This window comes from Formica exsecta, unplaced genomic scaffold (genome assembly GCF_003651465.1).
Source record: "Formica exsecta isolate Colony F162 unplaced genomic scaffold, ASM365146v1 scaffold72, whole genome shotgun sequence".
Classification (NCBI taxonomy): domain Eukaryota; kingdom Metazoa; phylum Arthropoda; class Insecta; order Hymenoptera; family Formicidae; genus Formica; species Formica exsecta.
This window is the reverse complement of record NW_021853485.1, coordinates 4,673,984-4,693,781: the sequence shown is the minus strand read 5'-3', so window position 1 is coordinate 4,693,781 and position 19,798 is coordinate 4,673,984. Positions and strand designations below refer to the sequence as shown.

At 40.5% G+C, this 19,798-nt stretch overlaps 1 protein-coding gene across 6 annotated transcripts; it reads right to left on the bottom strand.

Annotated features, from left to right (window-relative positions):
• Nucleotides 1–3,425: 3,425 nt before the first annotated feature.
• Nucleotides 3,426–19,792, bottom strand: LOC115243419 (multiple epidermal growth factor-like domains protein 8). 6 transcript variants are annotated; one of them, XM_029820399.1, is made up of 16 exons: nt 19,260–19,792; nt 18,348–18,662; nt 17,869–18,032; nt 17,280–17,557; nt 16,824–17,008; nt 16,103–16,418; nt 15,554–15,795; nt 14,864–15,103; nt 14,316–14,603; nt 13,994–14,131; nt 13,649–13,893; nt 12,938–13,552; nt 11,473–12,693; nt 7,456–11,407; nt 6,917–7,104; nt 3,426–6,741 (listed from the first exon to the last, which is right to left on the bottom strand). In XM_029820399.1, exons 2-16 carry the CDS (start codon nt 18,550–18,552, stop codon nt 5,893–5,895), a joined length of 9,126 nt encoding a protein of 3,041 aa, XP_029676259.1. In that variant the 5' UTR covers nt 18,553–18,662; nt 19,260–19,792; the 3' UTR covers nt 3,426–5,892. The 6 variants fall into 6 exon arrangements, with proteins under 6 accessions (XP_029676259.1, XP_029676263.1, XP_029676262.1 ...); XM_029820403.1 differs by having other exon boundaries at nt 19,536–19,792; XM_029820402.1 differs by having other exon boundaries at nt 19,542–19,792.
• Nucleotides 19,793–19,798: the final 6 nt, after the last annotated feature.

Genomic DNA, 19,798 nt, shown 5'->3' with positions numbered 1-19,798 from the left:
TATATATATATTTGCCACGTTGCTGGTGGCTGATGTTAAAGTAGAATGAGATCGTCGCATCTGCGACGACAACGACGACGACAATTATAAACCTTCTTGTACCTGTCTCGCGCTGAGCAATAATTGCACGTGCAATTATGGCATTTTTTCTACTCTGCATCTAATTTGTCGGACTTTAGTAAGCGCAAGTTTTTATATATTATACCGACAATAATTATAACTAAATTTTTGGTATTTCTCTACAAGTTTTGAGACCAAGTGAATAATAGGATGCAATAAGCAAAGGAAGAATATAAAGTAAATCAATCGCTTATTCACGAATTTCGCATTGACGTTTTCATTTTGGCGAATATTAAATTGTGATATTTTATGAATCGCTGACAAGCCTCTGGCAAATTAATTAGTTCCGGTAAAATGAATTCGATGAAAAAAAGCGAAAATTATGAAGATCTCGTATATTGCGTGCAATTAGAGCGTGCTTTATTTTGCGAGTCTTACATTGCTAGAATTGTAATAATTTTGTGAAACTAATTGCACTTGCACGCGCACTTATTTCCCAGTGAAATGCGAACATTAATCCTAAATCGTGATCACGAAATGATCATGAATGTTGTGACTCAGACCGAAATTGTACAAAGTGTGAAATCGTACAAAATCAAAAGATGATCCTTCTGCCCTTTCGTTGTTCCCGAGATAAAATATGCGTTTGAATAAGATAGAAAAATATGTAAAGCATGCTCTGAAGAGAAATTTTGTAACGATTTTTCGATTTGGGTGTATTTAATAATATAATAGTTATATACCGGGAAGGAGAAAGGGTCGAGATTTTGTCTATTCTCGCATCTGTAATGAATTTCTTATCAATTCTTCGACAAGTTTAACCGTTTGACAAAAAAAAACCATAATAGCATTTTGCTAAAGCGATAAGTTTCAAAAGACGATTTTGGAAATTCACTCTTTTTGAAGAAATATTATTCGTTTTCGTTCATATCATGGCTTTGCAGCGCGTGAAAATATCCGAAGGAAGTAAACTCGTCATTGACGTTAAACCTCTTGTAATTTATGATTTCGTGAAAACTGGCTTTTAGAGATGAGTGGAAATGGCTTTTAGGTAAATGAAGAAATTACCAGTAAATCAGTCGACTGATAATTGATAGAATGATTTAAGATTCTTTCTTTTGACGAATGAGCTGCCTTTTTGCGCGTAATCTATTTTTTTGTTTTTGTTTTGTTTATAAATCAAGATCAATGTGGAACATTTTTTGTTTTTCTTTTTTAGGTCGGTGACTTGCTTGCGAGTCTCTTGTTGCTGTTAAAAGGAAGAAAATTATTTGAGGAAAGCTCTGGGAACAACATTAACGATTGGTTTCCTAGATTATTCGGTATACGTGTGCGTGGATCAAGTGAATGTGTGTCTAAATATGTAAATAATTGCACAGAATGACACGTTCTAAGAACGTTCTGCAGAAAAAATAGTATATAAAGACAAAAATTGTATGTATATACATATATATATATACATATATGACAAATTGAGTTTGAGAGATTTTACTGAATCGACGTACGAGAAAAAATAAAAAATGATTTAATTATAAACCTTTTGATTTTATTCTACCAGAGCGTTATTACATGCGTTATTTTCTGTTAGCTTCAGTTTATTTATTTAATTGCTAAAGAAATTCTTAATTCTAATAAACTATAAATTGATAATGATTTTTTTCACATGTCAGATCACTGTTAGATCATCAAACTCAAAATTGGACAATCGCATTTTTAATGCTAAATGTGTAAAAGCATCAATGTAGACTTTGTTCCTATTTTACCCTATGGTGATTTATTATGCAATAATTCTCTCATTTTATAGTAGGCTAAACAAAATCATGCATCAAAGAGTTTGTTTTAAATCAACAATAATTTAGAGTTTTTTTTTTTAAATCATAATTGAGAAATCACACTTTCCGTGTAAACGAGATTATACAGGGTGTCTATAAAGTCTGTCCCGTCCCCCTATATTTCGGAAACGGCTCAAAATTATGAAAAATCGCGAAAGACGTGTTCGATCATTTCGAAGGGCTACTCTTTTAAGAGGATTGGATGAGTTGTCTCCCTAAGGAGGTGCCCCAGGAGAAACTTTTCGGCTTTAAGTCCTTTCCATAAAAAAATTCAGATTTAAACTTGGTTTTTTTTTTAAGAATACACAAAAAACTTGAATTCAAGATGACGCCAAATTTTTTTTTATATAAAACCTTCGGTTTGGGCCAAAAATTTTCTTTTTTTATGCCCTTTCAAACGATATACTACAATATAGGGAGTTCCATTTGGTTCCCCCTGGGGCACCTCCTTAAGAAGACAACTCCACCAACCAAATATTTCGCGGTTTTCCATTTTGAGCAGTTTCCGAAATATAAGGGGTGAGGACAAACTTTATAGACACCCTGTATACTCCACAAATTAATTAAAAAATAATAAATTGAACGGATAATCTATATCGAGGAATCATTAATGTCAGCTCCGAATGAAATCTCTGGTTTTACATGTTTATTTAAAGCTTCCGCAATACAATTCATTAATCATCGTTTGCACAACCTTACATTTCCCCTTAGGGCGGGTGAGTGATAAAGGATAAACCGCATCCTTTCGTGCCGAAAGTCCGACAGAAGATACCGCTCGTTCCCTCTTCTTTTTTTTTTTTTTTTTAAATTTCACAACCTTTTCGCGTACTCTCTCGTTACGTGGAGCACACACCGTTTCTCGATCGCACACCGTTGTTTTCCGATTTTCTGCGCGAAATTACAATGCTGGCATTGGAAGATTATCGCTCTCTCTGCCATCGACGACGCAATGTTTAATATAATTATATATAAAATAGAATATTTCGGAAATAACGCGCGCGTTCACAGATCTGTACAACTATATATATATATATATATATCTTTATATGCACCTATATAAATGTACATATACTGTATCAATTCTGTGTGTACTTAATAATTAATACGCTTACACGGCGCACTACGCGGATGAGTATTTAGGACAGCGCGACTGATCGTCCGTGCGAATGTGGATTATGATACATTCTGAATAGATCCGATCTTGTGCGGATAATAACGAATTTTAATCCTTCGTCTTTCAATGATCTCTATAAGGTCCTTAGAATGTACACAAATTTACGAAGAAAAATCCTCGAAATTTACATGGGTCTTTTGAAGGAACTTTGAATCTCGACGTTTATTTTAAAGGAAATTTTCAAGAGTCCACAGGCTATCTATTGAAAATCAGAAGATTAATTTCGGATTATTGGATCTTGGAAAATCGTTGAAATTCCACGAGCAATTTTATTCAACGGAAACATCTGTTGGATCCTTGAAGTTCGCTGGTTTTATGGATGTTTGACTTCGTATATTTTTTCGATTCACGTATTCGTGTTTTTTCTTAGATTCTTGTTTTAGCAGCATTACAAGATTTTTTATTCCTACAGAGAACCTGCATTTCGTTAAATTTTTGCTATATACTGTCGATTCTCGAACATATAGATCTACGTAGAAAAATAGAGAGAAAGAGAAACGCGACAGACAGGTAATAGCTGTATCGATGGATACTGCGAAATAACAAAAAGTCGATTGCATTGCGTACAATGACGAGACTAACATGACAAGAAAAGACTCTGAGATTCAACAAATTGGTTGCGTCGTATCGTCGATGTGTTTGCTTAATAATCAATCGACGAATATCTTTTTTCTCTGGTCAAGAGGAGCACTCGTGCGATCTTCCTGCCAATCGATGGCGTATACACAGTAGTATATCTAAGCCCTTGCTTATATGCTTCGTTTACGATATACAACAAGAGAAAATGTATGCACATAAAAGAGGTCTTAGATTTCCACCCTCTCGTTACACGCAAAAAGTACCGTTACGTTATTCTAGTCCAGAAACGAACACAAGAGAATGAGATAACGAAGAGATCATTGTTTTTTATGAAGTCAAAATCTCTCAAATACAAAACTACGTTTATTATACGTCTTATAATATTGCGTATGTGTGTGTTTTATATAATCTATTTTAGTTATAAGCTAGACACTTAATTTCATCATTTATTCTATTAATCTACAAATCCTTAATTTCTTAGATCCTACGTTCTCCTCTAGCAACGTACAGATATCTTTTTTACATATTAAAAGCTTTACACGCACAGTTAAATTTATGAAAATGAAACCATTATTTATGTAAATTTTTGCTTTTGCATCTTCGTTAGAAATTGTCCGATTTAGAGATGTTTGTATTCTTATTTATATGACTGTCTTGAACTTCATATAAAACAATACGATCCCTGCCTTACCCCATTTACATACTTCTGCGATGATTACTAAGCACGTCAATGTCGATATCGTTACAACACTCATATTATCTATACATTTTGATTAATATCGTAATCATTATCTCTGACCAAAAACAATCTATCGAGAGTATATAAATGTCTTTTCAACCAGTTATAAAAGTTTGCGACATGCGTCTGCAACTCTTCCCGTGCGTGAATACGTACATTTTTTTTCCCGAAACAAATTTTAATCTTCTCTACTTCTCCTAAGTAATTTTACTTTACTTCTTCTTCCCCTTCCCCTTACTTATGATAAATAATATATTATTATATTAGGACGTTTTCTCACATTCATTCACTAATCAGTTTTGGCATAGGAACCTTCTTAACGTACGCATCGTCGTTGAGCTCCGTTTCTCTAATTAACAATTCTAATACTGTTCGTTCAGCTGATACAGATACGCGCGTGATCGATTTCATCATCTTGCGGGTATGTTCCATGACGCGAGACCACGCCTCGTAAAATGTCTCTATAAAAATGTATATAAAGTTCGAATTAATACGTAATTACAGATTGTATATATACAAATGTGTATACAGTCTCGTCATGGAATGTGTGATATATACGACAATATATTATATTTAGATTAAATAATCTTATGATCTCGGCTTTTCTCCTCTTATAACTATGTTATGCAATAATAAGGTTTAAAAAATAATAATAATAATTAAAGAATTTATCCATTTACAAATCCATGATACGATTCGTGTGTCAATGCACGCATATATAGATCCTTAGATTCCGAAAATTTGCAAATTCTTCGCAATTTCAAGAATTCGTAATTCTTGCGCTTCTCCGGATCGATAAATGCAGTCGTATCTGGATCCGTAAGATGTTGATTTCACAAATTCTTACGTATTTAAACATCTTTGATTCTATTTACGATTCTCCAGGGATTTTTGTTTTCGAATGTCCCCGGATTCGTGAATCCAATACTCATGTAATATAAAATTCCCGCGCGACGGAATATTAAAATTATAATTATTTTATACGTCTGCATTTGATAGATTCTATATATATTATGTATTTATCGTGCGGGAAAAGCTTCCGTATAGATCTGATATCGCTGTGCACGTTATCAATTAATAATGCGCGCGTGCGATGAGATCAATAAAAAAAAATAAAAATAAAAAAAAAAATAAAAAAAAAAACAGAAGCGATAAAATTATAAGTGATATATCAGAGATGTTGCAATTATAGTAAAGTACGTATTTCGTTAAAATTTACGTTATAACCCGATTACGTTATATCTCGTTTGTTATATTTAGCAAAAGTTAAAACTGCGCCCTAAAAAGAAAAAGTTCGTCTATTAAATCTGATGAGCTATTATATAATTTCCCAGGATCATTAATTAAATCCAGATTCTACTATAGCTATCTTAATTTGTGATAGAATGCACTCAAACATCGGAGACTCTCATCAACGACGTTCCGGAAGAGTTCAGCGACGAAAAGATCGGTGCTCGTGATGTGGAACTCGAAGACCGTCGAGATCGAGATTCCACTGTGACGCGGGCTCAGTTCGTCGCGTGGCTATTTCTACGCCTTAGGAACACTCGGCTATTGACAGGGTAGACTCTGGTCAAGAGTATGAGCGAGCTGCCCAGAGCCAGTTTGACGGGCGCTTGGCGGCCGCCGGGTAACCTAATGAATACCGTCGCGACCGCGGCGACGCTGTCGTCGGTAGGCTCGACGGCGACCGGTCTCACATCGCTATGAAAATTGACATGCTTGCCGCGTCTGCCCTTGCGCTGCGGCGAGCTCGGGCTGCACTCGCCGCCGTCCCGGTCGTAGATTATTGTTGCCGAGGCGAACGGCCGCTTTGCCATGTGCAGCATTTCGACGACGTGGCGACGCCGGGCGCGGCGCACATCCGCTGCCTGCTTCGTCTTCCATGCGACCACGCATGCCGCCAAGAATAGGAAGAAGCAGGAAAAGAAACACGAGAAGAAGACGAACAAATCGATGTGCAGCTGATCCTGTCGAAAGAAAATCATCCCGTAGGCAGCACGGCCGTTCAGTTCTGGATTCGACGGTTCGATCGCACGTAGCGCGATGTGAAACTTGGTCTGGCCGAGCTCGTGTTTGTCCTGTGGCAATGTCAGCACCAATCGATTCGTCAGATTACGTATCATTAGGAACGTGTTTCGTCTGTCGATCGTCATGAAGGTGGCCAAGTTCTCCGCGTAGCGCTCCATCACGAAATACTGCGGCCCGGTATCCCACGTCGGCTCCGTGGTGGTGCCGTTCACCGCGCCGAAACCGTGAGAATGAAATTCGACGATTTGAACCTTGCTGTTGGGCTGTCCCTCCAACCATATATCGGAATGATCGGATCGCCACCTGAATCTGCTGTCCAGCTCGACCTGCAGGTATTATGACAGTGCTTTAACTTTTTTCGATAAATGATAGATGAATAGGGATGATAGTAAAAAATGGAAAAAATAGACTCGACGATTCGACGAATTTGATATTAATTTTCATTGAAATAGACAAGAATAGTTCGTCAATGAAAAGATTAAATAAAAGAAAATATCGTACGTCTTGATATCCGGTCGATGAATTCAAAGTGACTACGAAGGAATCGTCCCGAGGACTCAGGAACAAATCCAAGGCGCCTTGAGTGACGTCCACCATCACTCTGATGTCTACGTTCATAAATCGGGGCTGCACCATGTAGAAAACAGTCTGGCCGGGGTTTAAGGGTTTCGGCTTCATTTTACACTCGTCTGAAATAAGATAACAGTATGTATTAGCTTAATCTTTCACACACGGCTGCTAAAATGATATCAAACTGCTTACAGTAGAAGAGAAGTACGAACCGTAAGATAGCTGCACGTAAAACAAAATATTGCAATTTAAGAACAATTATTATTGATCAAAGCGTCGAATGCGCATGCATATATATTGCGAATAAAAAGAAGAAATAATATAAAAACAGAAACATTGTGCTGCAGCTGCCAGAGTTATAAGAAAAATATATTAAAAGATAGTCCAGCGATTCTTTCGCGTTATAGATATATTATTTATCGTTACGCAAACAACTAGTCTCTCGCTCTTGTATTTTCTATTGTTATTACCTATCAATTTCGAATCGAAGCACATTTTGTTGTCAACCGTGACGGTTTTGTAGCACTGATGGCCCATCGTCGGCGTACCAGCGTAGTTCTCCCTGCATTTGCTGCACTGCACCTTCCAGCATGGCATGCCGCCCGTGTTAGTGCCTTTCATGGGACCGCTGATGCAGGACGGCTCGCTTTCCGTATTGTTACCGCAGTTGCATTTTTCGCCGGTCACGGGATCGCACGTGAAGCCGTGACCGTGGCATTCGCACGATCGGCACACGTCACGCAGATCCTCCGTGCCGCGGAAGTAACCGGTCACGCACTCGCCGCATTTGTCGCCCATAGTGTTGTTGTCGCAATTGATGCATTTGGCCTTGGCCACCGGTCCCTCGACCAGCTGCTTGGTCAACATCTCTATCGACATCTTTTTGACCGAGTTGGGATCGGGCACGGTCATGCTGTCATTGATGCAGATTCGCGTGTGCCCATTGCAATATTCGAGACACGGCACACATTGACCATTGTCCGCAGGATTGCCGACGTACAACGGCATGCATTTCTCGCATTGCTGTCCCATTGTGTTATTATGGCACTTTGTGCACACATCGAGCTTGTCTGGGCCCAAGCAATCGCTGTGGCCGTTGCACTGACACTGAATGGAACAGTTGGCGCCCACGTAGCCAAAATCGCAACGGCACGAGTCTGGTTCCACGCACGTGCCTCTCACGCAACCTTGCGTGCACATTGGCACACAGATCTTTTTACCGAAATCGCTGCCCCAGGTAGTCTCGGTCTTGTATCCGTCCCCGCATTTGCACTCAAAACCCTCCTCCAGATCGAAACACTTCTCGCTCTTCGGTGAACAAGTGTGATGTCCGTTTTCACATTCGTTCTCTGGCGGGCAGCGGACATAATGCCACGAAAACTCTGGTGTTGTCGCGTGATTAGATAATGACAACGACAACGTTACGTTGTTTTCTTGTGATTCTAAAGAGTCTGCGGGATGCAATGTTGTGGTGGTAATCGGCGCTTCGGTTCCCGGGAAATGTTGATGGTAGAGCATCTCGCAGGTGCCGCCTGCTGGATGATCGGTTGGCGCTTCCAGCGATCCTTCCGTGCATATCCCTTGACCGGTTACGTCGGCAGAGTCTAGGGAGCACCAGCCGCAGTGCGAGTGTTTCAGACAGGTGCTGCACTGCTTGAAAACCGAGCACGGCTCTGGGCAATGGTCCATATCCGCGCTACGTAAAACCAAACCGCAAACGCCGCCGGCGCAGTAGAGTGGCTGATACGACGGTGAGATGCATTCGTTCAATCGCGTGGACCATCTACATTCGCTCCATCCGCCTTCAGCCCCGGTACCCTTCAAGCAGCTCCTGCAGTCTTTATGCTCGGAGCATCTTTTCTCGCATTGCGTGCTGCTCATCTTGATGCTGGATCGCTCAAAGATACTGTCTGACACACAGTTCCAATCGTAAACGGGTTCTCCTGTCAACTTTGGTCCCAGCTCGGTCTTCAGCACCTGCCTTGTCCACACGCAATCGGTGAGACTGTTGCATTTCTCGCAATCACTCGCTGGACACTTGCGTTCCTTGCATTGATTCACATTGGTAACCGACACGGTGCATGACGATTTATCTGGCCCTTGCGTTTGTTCATCGCAGTCCCGGTCGAATGGAATGCATTTGGATGAGATATCGTGCGGACAGTTGGTGCACCATTTGCAGACCGGCTTGTCTTCCTTGTAATACGGCCATTCCGCCAAGCATTCTGTGCAAGTGTTGAAGCTTTGACATTTTCTGCCAGCCATCCAGTCCGAGTTACAGAATATTCCGTTTGATCGTTGCGCTTGAATGACGTTAATATCGCATTTATCATCACGGTTGCTCGAGATCTCATTCGAGAAGCAGAACGAGTCGTTAATGCCGACAATGGTGATGACAGCACAGAAAGAGCAGCCGAAGTATTTTCTGCATGTGATCTTGTCTGTCCACAATTTGCATAGATCCTCCGGTACGCTGATCAATGTGACGTGACTCTTTATACCGCCATCAAAGCCGCCGACGACGTAAATGGCATTCGATTCTGGATCGGCGTGGGTCATCGCGTGAGCGTAGGCCGGCGGTGGTGGACTGCCAATCGTTTCCATGTCTCTCGTTATCAAACGTATCCACAGATTGCACGAGTACTTGTATGCTATTAGCGAGTCCGAGGTGTTATGAGGATTTTGCCGGCCGCCGAATATCACCATATATTCGTCTGTCGTGACCGCGGAATGCAAGAATCTAGCTTGTGGCAAGTTGCTGCCATCAGTAAAATCATCCTCAAATGGCGGCAATACGGACCACGTCCGTGTCTTGTAATCCAGGGCGTACAACTTGTTCGAAATGAATGTCCTGTTCACCGCGTACGTGTAGCCACCAAAGATGTAGAAGCTATCCGACTTGCCATGATACACTGTAGAATGGCCGTAAACACCCAAAGGTCCATTCCCTTCGGTATTCACCGTGTCCCAAGTTTCCGTTTCCAGATTAAATTCCCAAACGGTATCCAGGTATCCGTACTTGGGGCTGAAACCACCAATTAAAATCAAACTCTCCGACTCTCCATCTCTGCGTAGAGTCAGCGTATGACCGGCTAGTGGCAACGGTTCCTTCTTAGACTCATCCTGCACGATCTGGCTCCATCGCTGATTCTGCAGACTAAACTTCCAAAAGTCGCTAAGAGTGTTATTCGATAATCCCTGCACATCCTCGTCTTTCATCGATAGACCGCCATATACATAGATCTGCTGCCTACTGTGCACGATTTCAGCGGCGTGGAAGTAGCGGCCCTGCGGCATAGACGCCTCTGAAGTAGATTCGACCGTCACTGGCATCCATGTATTGTTTTTCGTATCAAAGAGCCTGATGTCGTTCAAGGGTCCGTGGCTAAGCGAGTAGCCGCCAAACATCCACAGACTGCCGCGTCGATCGGCCACCAGACTATGTCCAAAGCGCGGCAGCGTTTTCCTCAAATGATCCAGATGATCGGCCAGATATTCCGAATTGAATAGCTCCGTGAAGATCAACTGATGATCCTTGAGCCGGACGGAACAGTCGCGACCGCCGTAGTCCGATATGCAAACGCAACGGCCGTATCCTTTGTCGCAGACACCGCGTTTTTTCGAGGCAGTGCAATTGTTCGGGCATATCTCCACATCGCAATTGATACCAACATATCCGGATTTGCAAAGGCAGTTGCCGTTTCGGCACTCGCGATTTCCCGGACAGTTATTGCATGTCATCACCACGTAGCTTGCATTGAAGCCCTCGACTTCATCTAATTGTTTGTAGTGCACCGTCAGAAAGCCGGACTTGGCCTCCACCGTCACCGGATAGTCGGTGCTCTCCGTACAATAAACGCCCAGTAACTGGCTCTGGTGGCCACCGGTGGATGAGACAAACTCCGGCAAACCGTCATACACGTACACGCTGTTTTCCTGGCAGCTCACGTTGATGTCGTGAATAGTGAACTGTAGCACGCTCTGAATTACTGGTGTAGTCGCGTCCGACGAAAGATTCGTCTCGGGACTGACGATCCAGAGACACTCTCTTGTCGGCGAATCGCCTGCATGGCTTCCCCAGAGCGACGATTGGGAATGTCGGCTACCGAGACCCTGCTTGCCGTTTCCTACGCCACCCAGCATACCCCGCGACATGCAGCCATAATAGCACATTCCGCCGTCGCGCGGATCACCGTAGTAGCCGCGTTTGCAACGCTGGCATTTATCGTCCTCGGTGTTATCACGGCAGAAACACATCCCGGTCTGCCGATCACACACGCCAAGTTCAATGTCACCGTGTCCGTTGCAGTCGCACTCGCGGCAGCCCAACGGCATTGTCGCGTTTCCGTAGCTGCCCGCCTTGCACTCCTCACAGTAGCGTCCGGTCGTCCAGTCCTGACATTCGTCGCAAATACCTGGTCCCTAGAGATCCAAAAATTGAAATGCTTACATATGTATGTATGTGTGTGTACAATTTTTATGTTTACCTGTACGCACGTGGAGTGATTGTAACAGCCGCAGTTGGTCCGACAGTCCGGCCCGGTCCAGCCCAGGTTGCATTCGCACTTGTAATCCGGTGCTTCGCTGCAATATCCATTGACACATTTCTCGTAACAGGTCTTGGTACAATTCTCCTTGCCGTCGCCGTTGAAACCGCGCTTACATTGGCAGCTAAAGCTGCCATGTGTATTGGTGCAGAGTGCGTCGGGATGGCAATCGTGAAGGCCGAGATCGCATTCGTCTACGTCTGGGCACTGCGCGTATGCCCAGCCGGACTCGTCCGCTCTTAGGCTGCCGTTTCGATCCTCATTGATGACCGCGCTGCAGTTGACATGCGGCTGATTGAAATCACCCTGCACGCACACGCCGGTAATGGGATTATCCAGGCTGTAGCACCATCCGCAGCTGAGCGAATGTAAGCAACTAGAACAGTTTGAGTGCCGGCTGCAACTCTTGCACTGATCGTTGCCGGTCAGTGAGGAGCTACGTGACGTTACACCCATTAGACCTGCCTGATCCATCCATTCCCGGCATAGGCCGAATTGATACTCAGACGTGTACACGGAGAAGGAGAAGCATTCGCGCGTGGCCTCACACCACACGCACCTACCGCGCTCGTCCAGACACTGAGTACAATTGAAGCGTTGTCGGCACGGGATCGGGCATTGCTCCAGACTCACCACAGCGTTCGGCAATCGGCCGATTCGCGCGCATTTTGCTTCCTCCGTCCACCACTCGCACAGTTTGGTGCTTACACACGACTCGCAGGAGATGTAGTTGGAGCAGTTGGCGCACGTCGATGGCGTGATCGTCAAGTAATGCCATTCGCGTATTGGCTCGCCCCGCTCGTCCCAATCCACATCCGCCGCGCAGCTCTCCGTCTCGTTAGCCGATCGCGGTAGACACTGGTGAGTGATGTCGCACCAGCCGCACGAAGAATCCGTCAGACAATGCAGGCAGTTGCCATACTGATGACAAGAGCCGTTTTGATACGGCTCTAGGTACTCGAATGTAAAGACCTTCGGATTTTCCGTCTTCTTATTATGTGTGATCTCCATCTTGCTCGCATGAGCGTAGCTTGCGGTTACCATCCTTTTCGATTCAAAGTCCAACAGGTAACGGCCTGGTTGCAGCTCCATCGGATGCCCGTCCGCCCATTTTATCGGTATATATTGCGACGTTTCCGCGGTTAAATTGGCGACCAATTCCTGAATACAAGTTAAAGTATTTTATAGATAACTTAATTATAACAGAATTTAGAAAAAATGGTTAAATTTGTTCTCGATCAGTCTTATGCGTTAAGAATATTTCAATTTATAATAAATTTCCTATTGCTATAGATAAATAACATTTATGTAAAATCACAATTGTGTATGTTTCGATATCATTCAGAAGATATTTCTTTTATAATTTGTTAATGTAATTAGATGTCAAGAGATAAAGATAACTCACCAGCTTATCAGGATCGTCGTTTCGCGATACATGAAGCGTCGCACTATTGTAACCGACGCAGATCTTCAGCTGTTCCGCCGCGCTGTCCCAAAAATAATTCGGCGGTCTGAGGAAGCCGGTCAGTCTAGCGATCATCTCACCACCCAACGCCGCTTCCGTTTTCGCGCCTTGCATGGATGGCATAAAGTCGACGGTGGTCGCGTTTACTATGGCAACTGAGTCGGGTTGGCTGAAATTCACTGGCGGCTTATATTTGAGGAAGGTCAAACCCGGTCTCCTGTCCATCTCCCGGCACTCCTCGACTTTGGTGATCTCCGTGCCTTTCGAACCCCACCAGCCTGGTATTTGTGAGGGTGTATCGTCTCGCAAGCCGCACACTCCATAATTGTCGTCCTTGTGATGGCAACGAGCGTTCTGGACGCACCACGTGCACGTACCCAGATTAAGCTTGTTCGAGACGGATTTCCTGCCGCGAAAGTTTGTGCCCCAGCCGCCGCCAGGTTGGCCGTGTATCAGGCAGGAATGACAATCGCCCAAAGCGGGACAAACACCCGGACAGCGCGTCGTTTGCAGATTCGTCGTGCAATTGCTGCCTATCGTCCGACCATAACATATCTGCAATGTGTCAGAAAGAAATTTCAGAAATAAAAATGTGAAAAGCAAGAGAAGAGCGAAGAATATGTTAGCGTGAGATTGATAAATGGGGAATACCTCATCCGCTGAACACCAGCCGCATTCGGGATTTGCCGCGCACTCCATCAGACTCTTGTGTCTCGAGCAAATTTGTTCCGGTTCGATGTAGTCTTCATCTCCCGGCGCCAACATGGGTGGCAAAGTGTACGCGAGAAGATCGGCGTTTACGTTGCCGTGATATCCACCGGCGAGCAATAGAATATTTCCATTACGTACATCCGCCGCGTGTGCGAATACGCCCTGCTGCTTAGGATAACGGGAATCTAAAAAAGTAGAGATCTCATTGTATCAAACGTACAAACACATGTAAAACAATATAAACATTTAAATTTATATATCAAATCAATTAAAAGTGTGCTTTACCTTTATCGATTAAGCCTAGCACATCGTGGCTCACCCAAGCGTGACAACCGAGATGATAAAGATACATCTGATTGTCATAACAGATCTCCTCTTTGTTATGTCTATGAGAATATCCGCCAAACACCACCAGATAATTTCCTGCCGAAATAATGCAGCAATAATTATGTATGCATCTTAAACTTATAAAAAAAAAATGCAACGTAGTACGAATGTATAAATGGAAACAAAAATTCATTACATCGTTACATTTTAATGATTTTATATTAAACAAATGTAATATTTCAAGATAGAAACATATTTAAATAATAGATCTATAAAATACCTATGATGTTACACGTGTGGAACGCGCGTTCTCTCGGCACGTATGTGTCTCGCAAGTGCGCCCTCGGATAATGAATTTCAGACCAGACCTTCCTATCCAATTGAAAGACGAACATTCGATCCGACAATTTGCTGAAACGGGCAACGCTGGCAACCACGCCGCCATATACCAGCAAGGAATTGGTAGCGCGATGATAGACGGTTGAATGTGCCACCACGCGCACGTCGAGTTCCTTACCGCCTCGAGGTCGTACCTCTATCCATCTCTCGCTGGTTGCCGTAGGATCCGCTATAATCGTATTAACATTCTTCAATGTTTCTCCAATTACATGTTTTTATATCTAAACATTTTTGCAAATTCTCATTCACGAAATTTCAAAGTATCAACGAAAGCATTATTGTAGAAAACGCTACTCTTACGTTATAAATAAAAAAATCTATTCGGTTTATGTTTGATATTTATCAAGTGTTATCTATGACTTACATGTACGTGTATAAATTATTAAAATACACATTTTTTAAATCATTCTTCCGTTTTGATAAACTTACATAAATGTAATTTAATTTTATAAAGCCTGGACGAAAATTCTCCATCAATAGTGCTGCCTCCGAACAAGTAGACGTAGTCACCCGCCAAGGTTATAGTGTGCCTCGTGAGTCTGGGAGGATAGAAGGGAGAGTTTTTAGCACGTAAAGTCCATATACGCTTATTCACATTGTAATGCCACAGTTCGTTCGACACGGAACCATCTTCTTCTGGCACTTTTCCTCCATAGATTACAAAGCCATCTAAAAATATAAAAAAATTCTGTTTTTTATTAATTGCTAATATGAGATATTGATATTAATTATATAGTCAAAAGTTTACAATTTCACAATTATAATGATAAATTATAGCAAAGCAAACTAATTTTTAAATAAGTTTTTCTTTCAATTTTGTTATTGACATGTTTATAATAAGTGTAAATAAAATCGTTTGCAGGATGATTTGTTTCTAGCAACTTGAACTGAAGAATACATTCGCAAAAAAAATTTTCAAAAGTTTATTATGTAAGTCCAATTTCCGCATGCGCACAAAAAAAAATAAGAACTTACTTCTCTATGTTATTTTATTTTATATTAATTAGCAATACGAAAAATAAATTTAAAAAGTGACAATTTTATGTCACTTGTGTAAAAAATGCAATGTCTTTTCATCAGTATAGATAGATTATCAACAAATGTTACATGTTGACAGACCTTGATATTTACATGCGGCGTGACCATATCGAGGACCCGGTTTGGGTAAATCGTCAACGGTTGGTTCCGTAGCTTCCTCTTTTAGTGACTCGCTCGTGGTTAATTTAGGATCTATAAATTCTTGCATAAATATATTATCCTCAGCGGGCCCCGCTACCACCTGCTCCTCCCATTTCGCGTTGTCATTTTGTACATCTGTCGCATCATGTTCTCGATATAAGTTTTCCAAGTTTCTGCGGTATCTTTAATAAACAAACACGCAATAGTAATTTATAAGAACTTAACTGTACAAATAAATAGTACAAAATATTTCTCAAAGATTCAAAAACATATAAAACTTTATAATAAAATCCTCATAAATCGTTTCGATTATAAATTGTGATATGTGATTAAATGTCTAATTAAAAAAATATGATTTTTTTTTTCACAACTTATTAGCTTGTGTATCTTTACATGAACAAAATGTAAAAGCAACTTAAAAAATTTCTCCGAATTTTGCAAAGATAATTTTGAAGGAATTAAATTAATGAGTGATGCATCACTTACTACCTTGTCAACATTTGCGAATATCGCGATCTTATATTTCGCGGATGCTTTCTTCTGGGATCGTCGTTTCTATCGATCCTAATGGTGCTTCTACTCTTCTCGTTCTCCTTAGGCATGTTCCTAAACTCTCGCATGCCATGCTCGCGACTGCCGTTAGCGGTCCGATCGAGCAGACCGAAAGTATTATTATCCTTGATGCTATAAAGGACCTTCCAGATTAAAGACGACGTCGGTAGGCCGTATATCTCTTTGGCGCCGGGATTGCGTAATTCGGTAGCGATCAACATAGGATCTAGATATTCGGCGGATGCAGCACCCTCTGCAAATATCGAGCAATCAGTATATTGTAATATAAAATTTTTATAATTGTTTTCTTCTCTGTACACACAATTAGCAATAATAACAGTATTATTTGGTGTATAAGTTTTACACATTTTACCTTTATATTTTCATGTAATAGAATATTATACAATAACAAAATAAATTTTTCCACATGTATGCATCATTATCTTTTGAAAAATTCTGATGTTATAATATTCAAGGTAGAAATGAATGTAAATATCATTTTGCATCATCGTTATTTATAATACATATATACATTAGAAAATATACCAAAGATGAAATAAGGAAATGTGTATATAATAAATTATATTAAAAAATAATGAATTAACTGAAAATTCTTTTATGTGCGTGTAAAGTTTCTGTTATTGATTTATATACTTACCTAATACATTTCCGTATTCGTCTTCCCATTGGCTTGTACTAAACCTGTACACTTCCAAATCGCTGAGAATATAATTAAGATCGTAGCCACCGAAAACGTAAAGTGAGTCTGTTTCCTGAATGTAGACTGCTGTATGAGCTGCGCGTGGTCTTAGTCCACCCTCCGAATGAGAGAGCCAATGCCATCTGCATAAGTAATTAGATTATCTCACGGACTTATTCACATATTTCTCTCTATTATTCGATATAAATGCAATTTAACACATACAATGTTTAAAAAAAAAACACGCATATAATTATACATACATATAACTTTATATTAGGTTGAACGGAAAGTTCGTTCCGTTTTTTGCTAACAGAGGAAGACCGAAAAAACGGCACGAACTTTCCGTTCAACCTAATATTATCATTACATAAAAATAGAAATACGCAAGCTCGCAATTTCGCAAAAACGTACCGATTTCCTTCTGGATGCGTTTTATGCAACGAACAAGATTGTCCGGAGTATCCACTGTTGCATTCACATCTTTTTAAGCCACAGATACCGGCGCCACTGCAATTGTTTGGACAGAGCGCCCGAGAGCAGTCTTTACCTCCCCAATCGTTTTCGCAAAAGCATGTATTGTTGATGCACTTTCCATGATGGGTACAATTGTTTGGGCAATCCGTGACTGAAAACTCTGCATGAAAACCATCTAGGACGTAGTTTGTGTCACTATATAATAATATCAACATCTGCAAAGAAAGATATGTAATTCCATAACATTTTGCAGTAAGACAATACTATTTTATGTTTCTTTTATATTATTATTATTACTAAGTTTTAGTAATATTCTATATATTATAATTTAATTATATAGTACTTTATTATCTTTTTGTATCTGTAAAATTACATGTTATTATTTATTGCAAAAATTTATATAACTTTTGATGTTTACTTCATATAATATATGATATTGATTAATGATATTTATAATGAGATGCTATAAAAACTTGAATCTACAACATGTTATTCACATTGTTAGTGTTGTAGCATATGTACTTACATAACCAGACGATGATGTCACTTGTTGCGGCTCTGTTTTACCACTAAAACTACCTAAAAGCGGGGAACGAAAGGAATCTCCATCGTAAACAAATACATAGTCATAACTGCACTCTGTGCCCATAGTCCGGAAACTTAATGTAATAAATTGGCGACTATGGTTAGCTGCAACAAGAAAAGCAAATTATATGTATGTAAATTTAAAAAAAATTTTAGCTGTAAGGCATCATTTTGTATATTTTATATTATGCATATTAGATGTATCTTAGATCTCCATATATATATTAGATAAGACGGATACTAGAAAGTAAAAAAATGTAGATTTTGCTCAAAAATGCACAAAAATAATTGCATGTGTTTCATCGAAAAAAATAGCTAGGTTTAATGTCTTGTTTATCTGGCAGAATAAAATTTCAATAACTTTAAAAGGATTGCATCTTATTTTTAAACTCTCAATACGCAGTCTCAACACGTTTCTACCTTTAATGAGCCATTCGCAGTGAGAATCTTGAGTGTAATTCGAGCCCATAGGCCCATCGCTGATAATTCCCCATGAGTCTGCAAAGACTTTTCTTGTCTTATCGCACGGCACTTGCTTTGGAGATGGCTGCGGAGCTAGATTGATGTTCCGCAACAAGCAACTCCATATGAAAATCCATGCTGCGGTGGATATCGCCCACCCCATCACGGCGTATACACCTCACTGTCGTCGAACAGCACACAAGTCATCATCCACCCGCATCAAATAATTTCTTGAGCAATTATGTGGTATAGTGCATGCGGAAAAAGTCATATCTGAAAAGGATGTACAAAGTTTATTTTATCCATTGCAAGTGTCGTTAAGTTTTTGCTCATTACAAGATAAGAAACGTCTTCATATATCCAAGAATAAATATACACAGCTGTATTAATATGAGGAGTTAACATTTAATACAATTATTTATAGGATGCGCTCACATATTGTACAATGCACGACATGAGATTAGATCTTGAAAATATATCTTTTTCAAACTTTATTTTCAACATATCTTAACTTTTAGTCTTGAGAGATAATGTACAGTAACATCAACACTAGACATGCACTACATATATGTACCAAAGCATAGTGCAAACTCTACATAACGGAAATATATATAGACAAAATATCATCTCTCTCTGTCTCTCTCTCTCAGACTTGTAATGTCAATATTAGGTATATCCATAATGTATGTTAATATTACATCAGTGATTCAATAATTTATTAAAAGTAGACTTTAAACTGTATCTCTCTTCTTTATTCAAACTTTTAAATAACGTATAAATATCAAGTTTCTTTCAGATGTAATTTTTTTTCATATCACTATAGAATATTGTTTTTAAAAATTGTATCATTAAAACTATTAATGTTTATACTCTGCTCTAAAACTTTTCATCACGTAGTAAAACAAAACTATCGTCAACCAAAACACTCGGTGTCGATCGGCAATTTTTATAAAATATCATAATTAATTATAAAGCGTCCGATATATATATATATATAAGAAAAAAACATTCGCGAACAACGTATGTATTACATGTCGTGCAATATGTTGAAGGACATTCCCGTGAAACGAGCCAGCATCGCGCGAGACGCAAGGTTCTCGTCTCTTGATCAATTTGCAAATAAGCACAAATAAGCAAATGACATACACATACACTCTCGCATATTAGCGTACGCGCACATACACATGTATCCATGAACTTTCCGGACCTATTGCGAGATGACAACGACGATGACGACGACGACGACGACGTCGACGAGCGCAGCATAACAAACTCCTCGGAAGGACTTGGCACTTTTCCTCGGGATTGCGGCAAAAACTCAAATAAATCCTGGGGACGGAGTCACGCTTTCGGCGACGAGACGGTGTCGTACGACATCCTCCGGTGACTGAAAAACGGAAAGAGGGAAA

What these genes read in the sequence shown, in the direction of transcription:
- LOC115243419 (XM_029820398.1), bottom strand. Translation starts at nt 18,552, where the DNA reads ATGGGGTGGGCGATATCCACCGCAGCATGGATTTTCATATGGAGTTGC. An exon ending in CGAATACGGAAATGTATTAG is followed by an intron (nt 16,419 to 16,823) that starts GTAAGTATATAA and finishes CGATATTTGCAG; the next exon opens with AGGGTGCTGCATCCGCCGAA. An exon ending in GCTAGGCTTAATCGATAAAG is followed by an intron (nt 13,894 to 13,993) that starts GTAAAGCACACT and finishes CTACTTTTTTAG; the next exon opens with ATTCCCGTTATCCTAAGCAG.